The following is an 18,726-nucleotide window of genomic DNA, read 5'->3' as shown; positions in this document are numbered from 1 at the left end:
AGCACGAATCACAGCTAACTCCTCTTATAGAGGCTTGGATTTCTGCCCAGTGGGCTGCTCCAGAGTCAATCTCTGGTGGGCTGCAATAGCTGCCAAGCAAAGACAATACTGTAAAAGGTGGAGGGATGTCCTCTGTTACCGAAGGCTGGTTAGTCTGACATCAATCATAGGAAAACCAGTGGGAAAACAAGAGTTTAGGGTTGAGGATCAATTAATACAAAACTATAGGAGAGAAACACAACTGCTGCAGCCAATTAGCTTTGAGGAAAATAGATCTTCTTAAATCCAAATTTGGTTGGCAAACACACCCCTTCAGAAGTGAAATATCTGAGCTTTACATTTAATGTAAAGCATCCGTTCATGGATCAAGAATTGCCCAACAGATATGAACAGAGACAGATCATTAGTTTGTGGGGAATTCCTCCAGCCTCAGTAAACAGCTCACTGCTTCCCAATGTGTTCATCAATACTCTGGCAGCAGATACAAAACACTGTTGGGAAAAATTTGCAGAAAGTTCATGGATTAAGGTAATGGTAAATAATATTCAAGACAAAGCATTTCCCCCATATGACCTTCAAACATCTGTGTTTAATACAGTGAAATTCAGACATATGCACGAAGTCATAAGAAATTCAAGCCACAGGCACAGAAGGGGTACCACATGCTGCAAAGTATTACTGGCAACTTAATGCAACCTTTCCATTGCATGCTGTGGCAAGGAAAGCTTACGTACTTTGTGCTCCTACAAATGAGGAAGTAATAAGAGTATGCAAATGTGGGATTTTTTTTCACTGTCTGGCTGTGCTGACTCTGTTAAAGGAATACTAAATATATGCCAAAAAGAAGGATGAGTAAATGGACAAGATACAGAAGTAAACCAGAAAATATATCCTAGTTATAAGATAAGCCCACTCTGTTTAAATTATCAAGGTAAGACTGAGGAATAATTTGATCAATGTGCATAAATACTGTATGGAGAAAAATGATGCATACTTCATCTGGACCTTTAAATCTAATAGAGCAAGGCCAAGTAAGGACGAATGAAACTAAAGGTCAGTTAAATCCCATCTGGAAATCAGACATGATCTGTGACAAGAGATGTGACCCGCCATGGATCATTCTAATTAAAAAAAAGGTCTACTAGTCAGCATGTCTTTGGGGAAAATAAATCATGCTAAACACAAGTTTGGCTGTCAAACACAGCCCTTCAGAAGTGAAATACTTAGGTTTCACATCTGAAGTGAGGCACCCCTTAGCTGGATCAAGATTACTTACTTTCCTGAATGTGGCATAAATTTACATACTTTGTTACACAAAAGGTTTCATGATCATTTGGAAAGTGACATTTTTTGGGTGTCTGTTAAGGTTTTGTGGAGAGATACGGTCTCTGGACAGACAAAGGTACAATGACAGCTAATTGTCAGTACTGTTAGATGATACTTTGTACTGTACTCTGCATGCTGCTTCTGTACTTGCAGCCACAATATGAAAAAAAATCACAGTCAGTCTAATTGCTTTGGTTTCACTTGTAGCAAATATAATATGGAGAAGTCGACTAGGTACAATGGCTCAGGGTGCTGTGTACAAATGGTGAAGGATCTATTGGCAGAAGTCCTGACTGAGTAAATAATGTTTTAATGCTCCTGGGAGGTCATCCTACTGCACAATAACCGTTATGGTGAAGTATATAACAGCTTAAGATAGGGCTCTTTTTATAAAGTCTAAATTTAATACTAAATAATACAAAAATACTTGTCCAATTATTAAAGCTATAAATAACAGAGCCGAAGGTTATCCTATAAGCTCAGTGTTTTCAAGTAGCATAATTCACATATATTGTCTCGTGTAATTGAAGTCTGATTGAAATGTCTTTTCTGGGAGGTGTTTACTGTTGTCTCTACCCAGCTGTGCAGAGAACAAAGCTATATATGTGTCCCTTTGCACCCATTTGCTTTTGCTCTCTTCTAACAGCCCTTTATGGATCAGTCTCTTCAAAGTCCCAATGAGGTCTGAAGCTGCATCCTGCACAGAATACTGCTGATACTGCTTTGAAGAACTGTGCCTTTCTCTAGGCCAGGAGGAAGTCATAGCTTTTGACTGTAAATTCTTTCCTATTTGGAACAATACAATGAGTTACTTCAATGATTGGGTTAGCTGCCTTTGTTAGAATGAGAACCAACTGGTTCTGCACACTGTGTCATTTCTTTCAACAAAACCATAGTAATTCATGAAACCTGAGTTTAATGGTTATTTATAATCTAGACAAGAACCACTATCCATGAAAAAAACAAAACAAAGAGTGCTGAAGTTTCCTGTAGTTACACTGAGTTGACTGAATTCATGCAACTGTTTTGGACATTCACAATGGGCATCTGTTGCAAACACAACCATCATCCCATCAGTGGTCAACTAACATCCCAGTGGATTCACTTTTACTGTGTTTGGGCACAAGTTCCATTTGGCTACTAGCTTAAATCTGGATTTTCCATTTCCTTTATCAATTTAAGTCTTGGACAACAAATAAAACAAATAAATCAAGACTTTGATTTCATGTAATTCCTTCATGTAATTCCTCCTACAGACACAGGTAGAAGTCCTTTCTGAGCAAAATATTGCTTCTAGTCCAGTGGGAAGATCACTCATAATTTTACAAGGCAAAAGAGTCACTGTAACACGTAATTTGTTTTCCTTCCTCCAAAATTCACCCACTGTGTGGAGTAACACCAGTCCTTCATAGTGCATGAAAGTTCAGTTTGGCGATAAAACTCTGTGGCTGGTTAGTAAAGCATCTGTGAGGATGGCTGACTACCCAGAAAGAAAAGAAATAATAAACTATGCTATGATTACCATGCCTTTGAAGTTAGCTTCAACTCTACCTTGGGATAAATGGAAATCAGCCAAGTCAGAGGGATGGTTATAAAATGAAACTAAATGTTTTTATAAGCCGGCTTGTTTGCTCATCTCACTTTGTGAGTGCCTTTAGGAAGCTCTCAAGGTGCCCTTTGTCACCAGCTCCATTTGTGAGTAGCATCAGGAAACGTCAGTCCTAGAAAAAACTTTACATCCTTTGGGGTAACAGAGCCATGCTGTGTATTTGTAGAAGATACTGGTGTCTGATGTCTTGGTAATTCCCATTATAGGCTGCAAAACTGACTTCTTTTTCCCAAGTGACAGAGGTACTGCATAAATGAGCTTCATAAATACAAGAAAACACTTCTTTTCAAATACAGCTTTTGTTGCAATGCAGCATATAAAAGACTATATAAAAAAAACTTTTATGAAAAATTCAACATCCTTGGGAGCAGGCAAGAATACTGTGGGTTTTGTCAGCAGGCAGTGTGTAGTACCCCAATCCAAAAGAATCTCAGCCATTTTCTACCAAGTAATTAATAACCACAACTCCTTTCTTCACAACAGAGAGACTGTGCTGCATGCAATTCATTCACCCTTCTTCTAGCAACCTTATCAGGGCGATGGCTTCCCAGCACATTTTCTACTAATGACATTCTGACTCCCTGCTCTAGTAAGGTCCAGTTAAGTCTTTCTCCTTTTAGTTGCAGAGGCATCTAAATCATACTCCATTTATTGTCTGCTTAGATGAAGATCTCACAAGTGATGCTCTCTGCTGCTGGCAAGCTGTTATCTCCAAACTGATGAATAAGCAATCATCTGTTATTGCCCTTGTGGGGAAATAGCTGTGTTTGCTCTATTGACTCACGTTTCTGTGTGTGGCTCAAGTTGTCTGCCCCTCAACTTGGTCTCCTGCAACAAAGGCACACTGCTCGCTTTCTGTTCGTAACAAATATTATCTCCAGTGCATTTGTAATGAAGACTAGATGAAGTTTTGCAATTGCCTGATATTCAGCAGCTTCCTCTGTCTTCCTTGCAATTCTTCCTAAATGACTAAATTTCACACTGGCCACAGTCAATAGCTGTTCTGATACTGTTTAATTCCTAATACCACAAAGCACTTGTTTTTGAACTGCTCAGACAGGCCTCTATAGTTTAACAGACACAAAAAATTGATTAGATAAGCCACTAGGCTCAAAGGTCTGGAGAGACGTATGTCATCCAAGGCATCATTTACTTCTTTAAAGCCTTGCAGAATCAATTTCCAGCCAGGCAGACATACCTAAATGTAAAGCTAGAGAAGGCACCAATCCATTTTTACCTCTTCATAATGTTTATCACCAGCACAAGGAAGGAACTGTTGGCTGGGAGGTGCAGAGGTGTAATAAAGGACTTTAGGTGTTGCTAGGTGAAGTGAATTTGTATTTGTTTTTGTTTTGTGGAACAGCATATGGCAGCTTTTCACTAAGTCTGAGATCAATCAGATTTCTAGGCATAAAATAATTTACACGAACATGTCTTTAACCTGCAAATTATTAGCACAACACATTTTTCAACCAGTGCAGTATGCTTTGCCTTGGTGCATAGAAGAGCTCTCATTTTTCACTCATGCCAAAGTTCGCAGTCCACAGTGTAACCCCAACCTGCAAATTGTCTAGGAGTCAATCCAAGGATGCTTTGCTCCATGACCCTGTGACTGTGCACTTTTGCCTTCTCAAATCTCTGGGAGCCTATCTTGCCCATTTAATTGCAATGCTTTTACTGCAAGACAGAAAAAGAGGCCCATCAGCTGCAATCATCAAGAACCCAAATGAACGAGCAGAAACTGAGTGAACTATGTCTGAAGAAAAGACAGGTCTTTCTTTCCTCTTCTCACACAGAAAAAAGATGAAGTAGTAAATATTTGCTTTGAAGGACAGATTAGGATTCCCTACTAGTTTTCTCCCTATTTTTTTGCAGGACCACACGGTGTTTGAAATGAGACAGAGACACAGAGAGCCTTCTGTAAATGCTCAGAGGAGAACTGAACAGAAGACCAAACAGACTTGCTGTTAGAAGTGATCATGGAAATTGCCACATGGGCAGAGACCAATAAAATGAAGGAACTTGAGGGACTTAGAAAATCTTATCAGGGAACATATTAAGAAAAAAGGGCTTCAAAAGCAGATTGATTGAACTGTTATGGAGAAACAGGCCAAAGATGCAGGGGAATTTTGAAAAAGAGCCATTATCAGTACAGCAGTTCTGAGCCCATGTCCTACCTCTTGCCATACCTTCCCACTACTATTCTGCAGTTTATGGGAGAGCCTCTGTTTGAGGGAGATAAGTCACAAATGAAAGCAACACACAGAGTTAGCTCGACTCAATACAGTCTCTTAAATTAAAAGTCACAACCCACCAGCAGAAGAGAATGGGCAGCCAGAGGTACTGGAGATCTTTAAGAGGATTCTTTCTCTTGTACTATGTGCAGTCATGAACTTTAATTCTTAGCACTTTTTGTAAAATGTTGCCTTGTCCAAAAGTGACAGAATTTATACATTTTGTTCTAAATTTCCCCGTACCTTTTTGTTACCTAAACAAAACACTGCAAAAAGAAGTATTTGACCTGATCTTGTTCAATATTGTGCAGGACACAACAATGGCACACACAGAGAATATTATCTGCTCTTTGCAGGCATCTTGCAAAGGTGTGCACCTGGATTATCTTCTGCCTTGCAGCAGGGTAGATTCTTAAAACAAGACAGCTCAGATTGCTCAGAGTAAGGGCAGCACAGACATCCTAACAAGGTCTGCAATTTTCTGTAGAGTTCCAAAGTGCCAGCTTTCCCATTTTCAGAAAAAGGACTCTGAACCCCCTGGGCAGCTCTGCATGCAAAGTGAGTGGCACAGCTTCTTCCAGACACAGCTGGGAAGCTGTCCTGCCTGCTCATCATCTTGGCTTGTGCCTGTGTCTCTGCACATGCTGGGGACACCTGAGAGCTTGGGCTGGCCAGTCCCATCTCTAGTGGGGATGTCCACAGCCAGCTCAGAGGTGCTGGTAAAACAAAAGGAAGCAAGACTGGGTTTATAGACAGGGTCTGTCACAGATCACTGCCTAGTGTGGAGAAAATGACTAAGCAGTTTCTCATACAAGTAGAGACAAAAGTTAGTAGTATTTGATATTTAAACTCAGGAGACACAGAAAAAACCTGTGCTCTCCATGCTGAGAGCCTTCTTAAACCGTAGATGGTAAATTCTGAATAGGAGAACTGCATCTGATTTACAAACAGTAATTATGTGCTAGGCTTCCTGCTGTCCAGTTCAAATGAACTGATTACTGAGGTAAAAATGCTGTTCTTATATACAGACCCACAAAAGCATCCTTCACAAATTAGATACAACAAAAAGGTTGTATTACATCCTCCAAAAGGTTTGTATTATAATACATAAAATTAGCAATTAGCAGACAACGATAAAAACTCATATGTGTTAATAAGATAATGTCATTGAAAGGCAACAAAATTAAGTGGTACATAATTAAATTGTAGAACCCATCATTTATCCTCCTCAGCCAACACTCCCACTGGCAAGGGCTGCTCTGGACAGGAGCTCAGGCTAATGGAGCCAGCAAGTTCACCAGGTTTGCTTTATCTGTACCACACATCCCCTGGCCAGTAATTGCAGACTTTATTAGCAGCTGCTGCCTCCAGTCAGAGGTATGGAGGCTTCCTATGCTGTCCTTGCACTCTCAGGTCACTTCCCATCAAGAAAACTTTGAGCTGATTGTGAGAAAGGGAGCGGATGGTGACCACTGGCAGAAGGACCTCTGCAAATGAGATTGACTTTGCTAGAAAGCTTTTTTCTGCCTGGTTGTCAGAAAACATCTCTGTGGAGATGCTGGAGGATGCTCGTTTGTGAGGTGAACTCACTACCCTGGGGCTGAGGAAAGCTTCCTGAGGGTAATGAGCCGCAGTACCTGGTGTGAAGTAGGTGCGCACACAGATTTGGCACTAACCTGCTATTCATGTGTTTGATTTTGAAATGAAGTGAAAAAAATGCACAGATATCAAATATGCTTGATAGCCAACACCATTTAATGGCAGTCATTTCAAGTACAGCCTGTTGCTTTGTAGCATTCCCTATTCCTGCCCCTTTGTGTTATTCCCCACGTATTCCTCCTTGATGCTGATTCCCTTCTTTTAGACAAGCATGTATACCCAAAAGCCTAGATCAGCAGGATGCTTTACATTTTGATACACATATCCTTCAGCATCAGACAAGCAACATAGAAATGAGAGGTCATTCTTCCTAACTATGGAATCTTCAACCAACACATTATTTTATTTAGCAATGGCATGAATATCCTGCTTTACTTTCCAAGCTGACAAGGTATAAAGGAATGAATAAAAACTACATTTATTCTGGATCATTTTTAGTGGCACAGGGAAAGCTAAATCTGTGACTTGCCCACTTCTGCCAGTATTTTCCTGAAAAGAATAGCAGCTTTGGAAGACAGAAAACTCAGAGGGAGCCAGCAATCACAGGATTCCTCTAAACCAGCATCAAACCCTGCACTCACCAATTCTGAGTAAAGTGGTTTTGGTAAACCCAATCAGGTACCCAGAGCAATAGTTTCCCATAAATGCCAAGACAAAGCCTTTTAGTTTGATCTGATGGGTGTTTTTGAGTTGACTGAGACAAGACAGGAACAAACCGCTTTTCCCACACACATATGTTGGCTCAATATCTGCAGTCTGTGGCAAGGAGAGCTTTTGTTTTGGTTAGACTATCCCAAAGAGAGGAAATTACCCATGCAAATCCTCCTTTCTTTCACCTGTGTTGTTCTGATTTCAGGCATGCTTGAGCCCAAGTTTTTTATGATGACCAGAATGGGGCAAACAGAATTTGTTACGTATTTGCCATACTGTCATTTGACAGCCCATGCTAACTGTGGTCTTTAAGAATGCAGCAGATATTAAAACCATGCACTGAATACCATACTGGATAGCATGATCAAACACATGGTAAGGTACAGAGCATTCACAAAGGATCAGAAGACAAAATGCCAGAATACCATCCATGTACCAGAGGGCAGAATGCATTGAATGAATGGGTAAATGTGACTAAGTCATTAGTACCATTTTATCAGTTCACAAATATCACTGCCAAATCAAAGCAACTATCTATTTTCTGCCCAATAGCCACACATTATTTTCCTTCATTGCTCAACCTGCTTTTGTTTGATTCTATATAAGCTCAAAACTGTGGGGAAAAAATACAGCCTGTATGGAAAATTGCTGTGGGATTGCAAAAGACGTAAAGCTTGCCAAAGAAAATGAACTCTAAAAACTGTTTTCCTTGTTTATGTGCTCTCTCCAGGCCCTCTTGTTTATGTAAGGCTCAATATATGATCAAGTTACCTTGCGTCAGCCAGGCTGTGGTAATTGTCTGTGTGTGCACTTTTGGCCCGCAGCGAATGAAAGAAAATTTAACTTGGTTTAAGCCCCTTTCGCTGCAGGCAAACCTAACACAACTTACCTTATGTTTCCTGTGGGGTGGGAGCGTGCACCTAACTCACACACAGAGATACCCAATGACCCAGGAGCCTTATGCTCTGTCTGAGACCCAGGATTATGAACGACACCCTAAAAGGCATCTGGGACAGCTTGTCTTTTTTTCTGCAGGTATATGGCACAGGCACACAAAAGAAGAACTTACCTGCCATGCCTCAACCTTCTTAATGTCTGCACAGGACCCATTAGTGAAGAGTCCTTTCCCAGGGGTACAGGTATATATATCCTGCAAGGCGTGGGCAATAGAATATACTGCCAAATACACATTATAGGATATCCGCAAGTGTGTATAGTCCAGGTACGGTGTCTCCACACTAGTGATGTTCTCATTCCCTGTGCACGGAGGTCGGAAGGCAGACGTCCCATTTCCAGCTCCCAGTCCCTCTTCATGGCCCTTATGGAAGGAAGTTGAAGCTGGAGAATTTTTGGACCCATCAGGGAGATAGCAGTTAAATGTCTCCTCCCAAAACTCCTTGGCAAAGCCGTTGTTGGTGGACTTCTTGGGATGTACCTTCTGCAGGAACTCACGAAAGCCTGGGATCTGTCCTGCCTTCAGTGCGAACCCGATGGTGCTGCCAATGACACGGAAGAACTCCGGCATGGCTATTAGGGAAGAGCTGGCCCAGGCCTCACTTGCCAGCCAGATCTTGCCAGTGATGTTTCGCCTGACGATCTCTTTGATGAGAGGCTCCAGGTCTGGGCCACTGGAGAAAACAACAATCACCCTTGCTGTGGAGTTCTGGATGACCTCTACCACCTGCTGGATCTCCTCTTCATCCGAGTACTGGGAGATGAGCTCGCTAAAATCAATGCAGATATCTCTCTCCTCTGCCTCTTCTCGAAACTTTTCAATCCCCGGCCGGCCATAGTCATCATCAGCCGCGATTGTCCCCACCCAGTTCCAGCGAAAGTACTCGATGATGTCTGCCATTGCTGTGGCCTGATGCTCATCATTGGGGATTGTGCGAAGGAAGGACTTGAACTGGTTCTTGTTGCTCAGGAGACGACTGGATGAGGCATAGCTGACCTGTGAGAGCGCAGTAAACAAGGAAAACACACCATAAAGTGAAGTGCCTAGAAATAAATTGCCTACATTTACCTGGAGTCACCGCCAATCTGTTGAACCTCTGGTGGGGCAAAGAGAGAGTTGAGCACCACACTGCAGCTACATATTATTAGTCTGTGGTTGCACATGGTCCACCCTGAGAGCCTGTATGTTCTTGTAACTGTGCCTATCTTACGGAGGCACACGTACAGAAGCAGCTGCTTGGACCTGAGAGGCTGGAGCAACCTTGTGTCCACCTGCAAGGTCAAGGATCTGAGGGAGAGAGAACCTGACAGTAGGTCAGAGCAATGGCAAAGAGGTGAACCAAAGCTGGCCTACCTTGCTGCACTTCCTGCTGAATCCAGAAATAAAAAGAATATATCTTTTAGATAAATGAGGGCAATGCCCATAATTAAGACAAATTGCAGGCTTTCTCTGTCTTGAATCAGAAAGGAGACAGCAGGGTGGTACTGCTATTCTGAGTCTACTCTGTCTGTCTCTCCTCTGCTCTGACATTTGTCCCATTCTCAAACAGGCTCCATCAGGTGCCATATTTTATATGCAATCCCTTCCAGCTGACGTAAGAAAAATGCAATGTATATCAGTTCCCTTGATCCTGCAGAATGTTGTGGTAATGCTGCTTTAGCAGTTATTTCCTGATTGCTGGCCAGAATCAGCAAAGAAGCCAGTAGGCATTCCATGCTTTATAAGCCACTGTTTTATGGTTAAAATTGGATTTTATTTCCTTTTCTAAAGCTATCAAGAACTATTTTATTTTCCTAATCAGAACAAGTGCCATATGCTCTTAAGATATAATTTAAATTTTCCACAAGTAGGAAAAAAACCCAAAAACCCCAGATAATGATAGTTTAAAGATCTGGAGAACTTCTCAAACTCACTGATCTTTGCATTGAGAGATTGCTATCTGAATTCTTTAGGACAGACTCTCATTTGAAAAAATCTTCTATAAACAGTTCATTTTGTACAAAGTGGAAATTTACAGAAAATCTTATCTCCTCCTTAAACTCTGGTATTTAATGAAGAAAGAAAGTACGTCTCCTAGTGCAGTTTCAAGGGCCACAGGAGCAAATCCTCCTTTCACAGAGCTGTACTCTCCCCTGGACAGGCTCCTGCCCAGTGCTACTGTCACCTTCTACAATCTCTTGCCAGGAGGTACAAGGAAGGTATTCCACTCCCACATGTGCTGTAAGGGTACACTGAGGTGAGATACTGAGAAACAATAGAGTCGTAACATTTTCAGTGTCTATGTCAACAGAATGACTAATGATACATTAATTGTAAAATATATCTCTAAATTGTACTGAAATGCAGGGCCTAATAAACATGGATTTGCTAATGGTCTTGCTATAAATGGTTGTGATAATTTTGCCCAGCAACTCCCAGTTTAAAAGCCTGCTTTCAGTTGTCATACTTAACCATCTGGTTGATTTCATTCCAGAACTGAACCTCCTGACACCTATCCATTTCTGCAGCCTCTGGGTAAGGCTACTGCATCATAGTGCAAATGCCATTCCCTCTTCAAAGGGAAAGCTTGAGAATTGCAAACATCTGTCATGTTCAGTCAAACCCACCAACCTTCCTTGGCTGTCCTCGTTCACCTGGTAATGTGATGTGTAAATGAACAATATCCCTTAAAACGTCATCACGGTGTTTATTACACGCTGACTTCCAGTGCTACTCTGGGCAATACCTGGAGAGCACATATTGGTCTTAGCTTAAACCATTCCTGCTCTACTCAGAGACCAAATGTTCAGTTCTTTAGACTCCTGCAAGGGAGTCAGACTGATAAGATTAAATAGACAAGATATATTACTGAGCACTGGGCAATCAAGAATCCTTCCTTCTTCATTTGTAGTGGAGATGGGAATTGAAGCCCTGGGTGAAGTAAAGATATATCTCTCAGGTGCATTGTCACACACTATTGTTATAAGGACTCTAGTGAGCTCTGACACCTGTATTCATTTTAGAAGAGGAATTGGAAATGTTAGGTTATTCAAGGTAACACATAAATGGATAAGGCCAAGCACTTTTTCCAAAGTTGTCTTCAGTGTAGAAATCTAAAATCAAGAGCAACAGCATTAAGCTATAATATGCCAGCCTTGTACTTAGCTTAAGATCTTGGCAGAGCAATAGGCTTGTTAAAAAAAAGGATGGGAACATGGATGCTGGTACTGGCCCCAGCAGAGTCAGAATTCAGCTAGAAAGATGCTGCAATATAGGAGCTGGCACAACTACATCTCCACACCTCAGGACAAGGGGGGGCATATCCAGATGCTTTCACAAACCCTGTTTTGGAGGCCCTAGGGCAAAAGAAAAACAGGTCAGCTCAGAGCAAACCACCACAGCACTTTACCAGCACAAGAAAGTGCTGGTAAAGAACTTAACAGGTCACCTACTTGAATGATCAGAGATGCTGAGAGATGTAAAGAGTAGCTGGAAATGACTGAGCTCTGCCTTAAGTGGGCTCTGTGGGAGCTGGACATGACTAGAGTCACCACTGTGAAGTAACAACACAACTAATCTGTCAGGTCTGGGAACTGTCAGTGACTGACATATAATAGCTGTATTCATAGACTAAGCCACTCTAGAGGACTCTAGTCCTCCTAGACTAAGTTGCTGTTGGCCAAATTATTGGCTGCTTGGTAACGTTTGTGTTTGGGGACTGCTAATTGCTAGCAAGACATATTTCTACCATTAAGAAACCCCCTACACTTTGTATTGTTTCTCTGCTTGAAGTTCTATTGGAAATGGCAAAGATTAAACAATCTTTGTTTAATCTTTGCAGAGCAGAGAAGCAGACCAGTTCCATAACTTAAACAAGCAAGGTGGAAGAGTACCTGAGGTATGTAAAAGAGTCCCAGCAGATTGGCCACAGCAGTAGAGACGCCAGAGCCGGTTGCCCCCACGACTGCAATGGTGGAAGGGATATGTTCTGAGCAGTTGCAGAATTCATCCAGGTTCAAGGAGTCTATCTTGTTCTGGGCCACAAAACTCAGTGTGGCCTCCAGGGCTTTAGAGACTGTATTACAAGTGTCAAATATCCTGTATCCCAAGGTCATGTTGGGAAGGAGAGTTGGGCTACTGTTTATTTCTTCTATGGCAAAGATCATAGCCTGGAGCCACCGGAAGCCTCGAAAATTATACCTGGGGGAGCAAAAATAAAAATAAAAATAAAATAGAGTGAGAAAGAGGGAAACAGCAGAGAGGAATCTAGGACTGAGGCAAAGACAGAGTGAAGAATTCCAGATACAAAAGGCAAAAGCGACTCATGCCATTTCTTGCATCCTACTAAATTTAGAAAATTTTGCTTTTGTCTTCAGTGGTTACAGAAGAGGCACATTTGTGCTATGGTTAGATCTGGCTTATAACTTTTCAGTCTGAGAGTTCACTTCAGAGATCATGAGTATGAGATGAACTTTTCTAAGTCCCCTAAAATCTGTGAAACTTGAAAGACAGCATGTCTGGAGTGTTGACTCTGGCCTGTCCCTTCTGCTCAGGACCCTAAACCTGGATCTCATGATGCCTGAGCAAACGCTCTGACACAAAGCTACACCTGCGAGGTTTCCTTCCAGGCTCCTCTGACATGTTTCTGAATGCAGATGGCAGTGTCTGCTAAGCCTGTGCTGAGTGTGATGCTGCCAGGGATTTGGGCTCAGGGATACTCCGTGCGTCAGCTCCTCATGGCTTTAGGCAGGCAGAGCAGGCTGAGCCACAACACTGGCCTACTGCTGGATGCACAGGTGCCTGGGAGCTCTGCTTGGGGAAATTTGGCCTTACATCACACACTTCACTTTGTGAGAGAGAGTGCAGTCAGCCTGTTTACATCAGAGAACAGAGACATGCTATAAATGTAAATCCAATCCTAGTGTAAATTGCTAACTTGTTAATTAGATATTTCAGTGCCTTCACTGAAGGAGTAACTTTTCTCATTATTATGGTACTCTCATATATTTGCTTTAGACATGAACTCAGAAGATGCCCTCAGAGCTGGCCTGTGAAATTGGAACTGTTTCTTGAAGCCTTCTCTCTTCTCTAAAATGGAGAAGCTGAGTTTTCTGACTATCTTGCACCTGTGCACGGAGCTAACCCAGAGCAGGGGACTGGTGCAAATGTGCTGCAGGACCTGGGAGTCCTCGTTTCAGGCACTGAATGGGCTGGCAGGGAAAGAAACTGATGCAGGATGACTGCTTATCAAAAAAAGAGACAAACTTCTTTGTGGAAAGCAGCAGGAAGAAAGTATCTTTGATACATGTTATTCTCAAATTTTACTGTGTTTTCTCTTGTAAAGTTGCACAGGCAATCAGTTGTGTGTCTGTGAGGCTGCCACATTTCAGGGTAAGTCAGCTGGAATAGCAGAATATTTCATGAACTGAAACCTGCCCTTCCATGGAACGCACTATGGGTCAGGATAGCAGTTAGCTTGCAGTTTTGTGTTGAGTTACAGCTGAAAACAGGAAAGTGTCAATGCTCTTATGCTTGAGATCCATTAGGAAAAATAACAAGACCCAGAACTGGAAAAGCCTGGAAAAATAGCCTGCCCAAGAATAGATTCTACATGAAATGCTAAATTTTAGGTTTCACTTAAGTTCCATTTTGAAATGCTTTGAGAAATGTTTCCATTACCAAGGTGAAGATTTCTAAAGATAAGCTTCATGAAATCAAAAACTTTCAATCTCTGAGATGTATGATCTGAACATTTTTAATTGCTGGATTAAATTAATTGCTTTCAAAATTGATGTTAGCTATGGCTGACGTTTTCAAAGCTGAATGAACAAAGTCACATTACTTCCATTCCAGGAGTTTTATCTGATTCACCTGGGATCAGAATTTCTAAAGATATCACAGCTAAGGTTAAAGTCTTAAAAACTTCATTTATCCAACTTGACTTCGCCTCCTCCAGACATCTTTGGCCAACTTCCAAATGAAGTTCAGCTCTGAGGCTGAGCTCAAAGACCAGACAGCACAGTTTCAGTACAGATCTCTTAGGTCAAAAACTTTGAGGCCAATGAAAATGCTTAGTTATAACTTGTGACCAAAGGGACAATTAGCTTTATTAACATTACTCTTTAGAAACATGAGAGTGTGGATTACTGTTAGAAGTAGTTTGGCCATTTAGAATATTTTGCTTTAGTTTCAAACCATTAAAGAGCAAGATGTCATGAGAGTGCTCTGAAATAAAAGGGCTGAAATCAGAGGGATCTAGTCAGTGAGTGCTGTGTACAGAAAGATGTGTTGGTCACACCACTGGTCACTAATGCACACTGGGATAAATGGAAGCAAGGAGGGGTTTTGTGACACTTCTTTTTAAAAACTTATGTGTGTTTACAGATACTTTTAATTAAAATATGAATAGGATTTGAAGCAAGGACCATATTCAGGCACATCTAAGAGCAAAATCTGAATGCATTTTCTATATATAAAGGGAAGACTGCTGAGAAGCTGGAAAGTTCAAAGGTACCACTACACTACTGTGAAAAGATTCACACATTTGAGTATATGTAAAAGTAAATTTAAGCCTGTTTACACTAAATTATACAGGTAAAGTATGACACAAAGTTATTTTGCCTGCTTGACAGGAATTTTTTTTTTTTTTTAAATATCACAAGGTGGTATCTTCAGATGGTATCTTCAAAAGCAGTGAAGTAACTGGACTGTCTTACCCTTGACTTCAAATAAATATTTGATATTTAATTCAGTAAATGCAGACTAAGGTCCATGATACACAGTTGCTTTTATTTTCCTTTACGACATATGCTCCTAATTAGTGTATATTTACATTATAAGGCCTCTACTTCAGGTACTTGAATTTGGATGTTTTTATTTTAGAGGAGAAAGGAGAGTAGGGTCAGTTTTCTGGGAGCTGGACTCCAAAATACCTTTGAAATGCTTTCAATAATTTATCTCAAACTAACCTAGGCAGGAGACCTGCAGTTCTCTTCAGTTGCACCTCTGTTGGTAGCAGCATGAGCAGATCAGGAGAAGAGGATCAGATGGGATGGAGACACCACTCCTCACTTTGTCTTCTCTAATTCCTGATAGATCTTCAGACAAGCTCTCATCTTGTTAACTGATACAGTGTTGTATCAGTACTGTAATACAGATATGATCAGATGAAGGTAGTGCTGTCAAACTGATCTAAATGAAGCAAGATTTTTTCAATCTCTATGAATGGAAATTTAGTGAATAAGTTCTCTCCTATTGTACTGTAAGATCCCAGAAAGGGGTTGCAGATAGGCTCCTCTTGGCTTGATGTGTACGAGTGATTGGTGAGAGCAGCCTTTGAACCTGGCAGTAGGTCACACTGATGCAGCTGACCTCCTGTGCTACGCTGCTGCTGTGATTAATTTGACTAGTCACTGGAATGCTCTGTCATCCATGCAGAAATTTGTCTGGTAATTTCCATAAAGAAACTGCACAGGATTTACTAACAGAAGCAAACTTTCATTAGATTTCCAGAATATTTAAATAGTCACTGGTATTTTCCTGGTGGAAAACAAGCACCCTCCAAAATTCATTTTCTGGCAAATTACTTTACAGGTATGTTTGCATAGTCTTGTATTTTAACATTTCTGAGATGTGCTGTTATAAAAAGTGGCCATTAAGCTCTAAATGAGAGTTTAATGTAAATAATTCAGAGCCCACAAGTGTAGATGGGAATTTTTATTTACACCAATTCTGTAAATGTTTCCCCTCTGTTGCCTATTCTGCGACCTGCCAGTGTACTCAACCCACTGATCTTTCTAATCTCAGAGAGGAGCACAAACAGAGAGAGAGAAATCAGAAACAATACCTCCACAAATCCTCACTGTAAGTGCCACATCTGCAGAGGACAGATGTGCAGCAGACCAGTTTTCTACATAATAAATGTGTCTGTCAAATGGTGCTCAGAATGGCTTAAATGTCTCAGTCGGTGTTTCAAAGCAAGGGTACATAAATTGTGAGACACAAGGCCACTTCGTGGTTTAAGCTCCCCATAGTTCCATCCCCTGTTTGTTTGTCTGGTTTGGTTTTAACAGATCTTACTGTCTGCATCCAGCAGGGAAATTGGTCCTGATCCTGGTTGGTCTTCATAACGAAAGAATTCACAACCTCATGTGTATTCATGACCTTCATTTATCACACTTACAAGGCACTAGGCAATAGAATATGAAGGAAAAGAAGGAAAAAGTGAAAGCTCTGAATACAGTTTTCACTTACCCTCCCATATCTTACAGGTACTTATACTCAAAAATGATGGCAAAGCCTGCATATGCCTTTTGTCTCACACCAGCACCCCTCCTTCTCTAATGGTTGCATGCACATACTAATTTCTCTGTCCTCTCTAGATTTCCAGTAAATTAATTACATGTTATTGCTGCTACTACCACTGTTATTTCTAAGCTATGCAAAGGGAAGACCTGCAGTCAGCAGGTATAATGAGTTGCTTACCCCTCTTACAGTCTAGGACTATGGGTGAAGGGTATTGTGCAGACAAAAAAAAAAAAAAAGAAAAAAATTACAGTTTAGAAGGTGAATGGAAGAAAAAGTGAAAAAGGATACAATTTCATCTTAGGAAAAAAATCCTAAATAGCTTGTTATACATTCAGGCCTGCAGTGGGATTAGCAAATACATCTTCAAGGGCTAAAACTTAAATTCTGTTTTCTCAGATGGACAGACTGACTCAGTGGGCTAAAGAGTCCTGGAGCTATACTCTGTGAAGTCCTGCACTATGACATGGGGAGAACGTCTCACCACAGTTTCACATCCTAAAAACTATGTGTCACAGCGTGGGAACTTGGCTAGACTGCTGATCAGAATATAGGAAATATCATTAAAAATTATGACCTAGCAACACCATATTGACAACACTGTATCTCAGCTCAGGAGAGATATATCCTTACTGCAAGCAGTTCATTATGGTAAGAGGAATACATGGGTATGGTCCATCTGTGCAATAATGCCAAGAATAAGACTAACGATACCACCATGACCACTACTGCTAATCTACCCGAAATCGAGAAAGGGCAGAGAAATCTGGTTGTGAATAGGCCTCTGTGGGTGCTGACAGGGAATGGAATGGGGGTCAGGGCTTGCTTGTGCTGTGCTCAGCCTCTGCCTCCACTGCACACATCAGATATGCATCAGCAAATGTTATAAGGAAAGTTGCTGCAACAGCACCTGAGGCACACAAAGACAGAGGGTGTATTTCTATCAAATGCGGGGTCCTTGATTGCTGAAACAATAAACAGGAAACGAAACTGCTCTCACTTTTTGTATTCGTATCTGACATTTAGTGTGGCAAAATCACAAGTATGTTTTCACTTTGGATTCTACAACTCCCTGTTTAAAGCACAAAGATGCCTTTTCAGTAGCATCATCACAAAAAGACAGATTGTTACTCTTCCCTTTTCCTTTCACTGCTGAGTTATGTATATAATTTTCTGAATAATTATGTGCAAAGTATGCACAGTATGTTCAGGCCATTATGTAAGCTAAGTTGCAGAAAAAGATGCTCTGCCACAAGAGCATGAACAAGGTGAAAACTGAAAAAGTGGAGAGAAAACTGTCCTATCCATTTTGAGAAACCCTGTTTGAGAGCATAAACGTGGCACTGAACAAGAGCTAAATGTGGGAGAAAATGTCCAAATAGCACAGATTAGGTTGAACAGTGGTCAAAACAAAGGAAAACCATGTTACTTTAAGTTGCTTGATACTGAACTCCAAAATAGACCACACACAGGGTTTCAGTGGGACCCTTAGGTCTTGGTTTCAAAGCAAGGAGCTTTTCACATGGTCTGATGACTTGCTGCTGCTGCAGCCCGGTGTGGGAGAGTATGAGTAGAGAGAGAGGATGCTCATACTCCCAGAGTGACCTGAGTCTAATTTGCTTATGTGATATGAGACACATCTTCCTGTGTAGTTCAGAGATTAAGCTGCACACAGCCATCTGAAAAGGGGGCAGGTATAACACTGATTAGCCTCTGCTCTGAAAACATAAAGCAGTGGTGAAGAAGGCTCAGATAAGGGTGACAAGGGCAGTTAAAGGTATGGGGCAGATTTAGCACCTTTGGTTTGACTGACCAGGTACAGTCACATTTATTTCCTGGTCTACTGAAGTTCTTGAGGCTGCAAGACTGGACAGGTTTACTTTGTGAAGAAACTAGAACATATATATATTTTTCTCCCCCCAAAAATAGGGGTTTGATAATACCAGGCTAGTCTATTGCCAAGAACTGAGGAAACTCACATGTGATATGTAAGATTCTTACTCTTGACT

General features: G+C 41.2%; 1 protein-coding gene across 2 annotated transcripts in view; it reads right to left on the bottom strand.

Annotated features, from left to right (window-relative positions):
* Positions 1-18,726, bottom strand: part of CASR (calcium sensing receptor) — a 41,850-nt gene that overhangs the window by 20,596 nt on the left and 2,528 nt on the right. For both annotated transcript variants that reach the window (XM_018074515.3, XM_018074514.2), the window contains exons 2-3: positions 12,307-12,613; positions 8,549-9,430 (exon numbers count right to left, since the gene is read on the bottom strand). In XM_018074515.3, the coding sequence (XP_017930004.3) occupies positions 8,549-9,430; positions 12,307-12,613 (1,189 nt within the window). The remainder of the gene's footprint in view (positions 1-8,548; positions 9,431-12,306; positions 12,614-18,726) is intronic.

Source organism: Manacus vitellinus, unplaced genomic scaffold, assembly GCF_001715985.3.
Source record: "Manacus vitellinus isolate BGI_N305 unplaced genomic scaffold, ASM171598v3 scaffold_28_pilon, whole genome shotgun sequence".
NCBI classification, from domain to species: Eukaryota; Metazoa; Chordata; class Aves; order Passeriformes; family Pipridae; genus Manacus; species Manacus vitellinus.
This window is presented reverse-complemented; position numbering and strand designations above follow the sequence as displayed.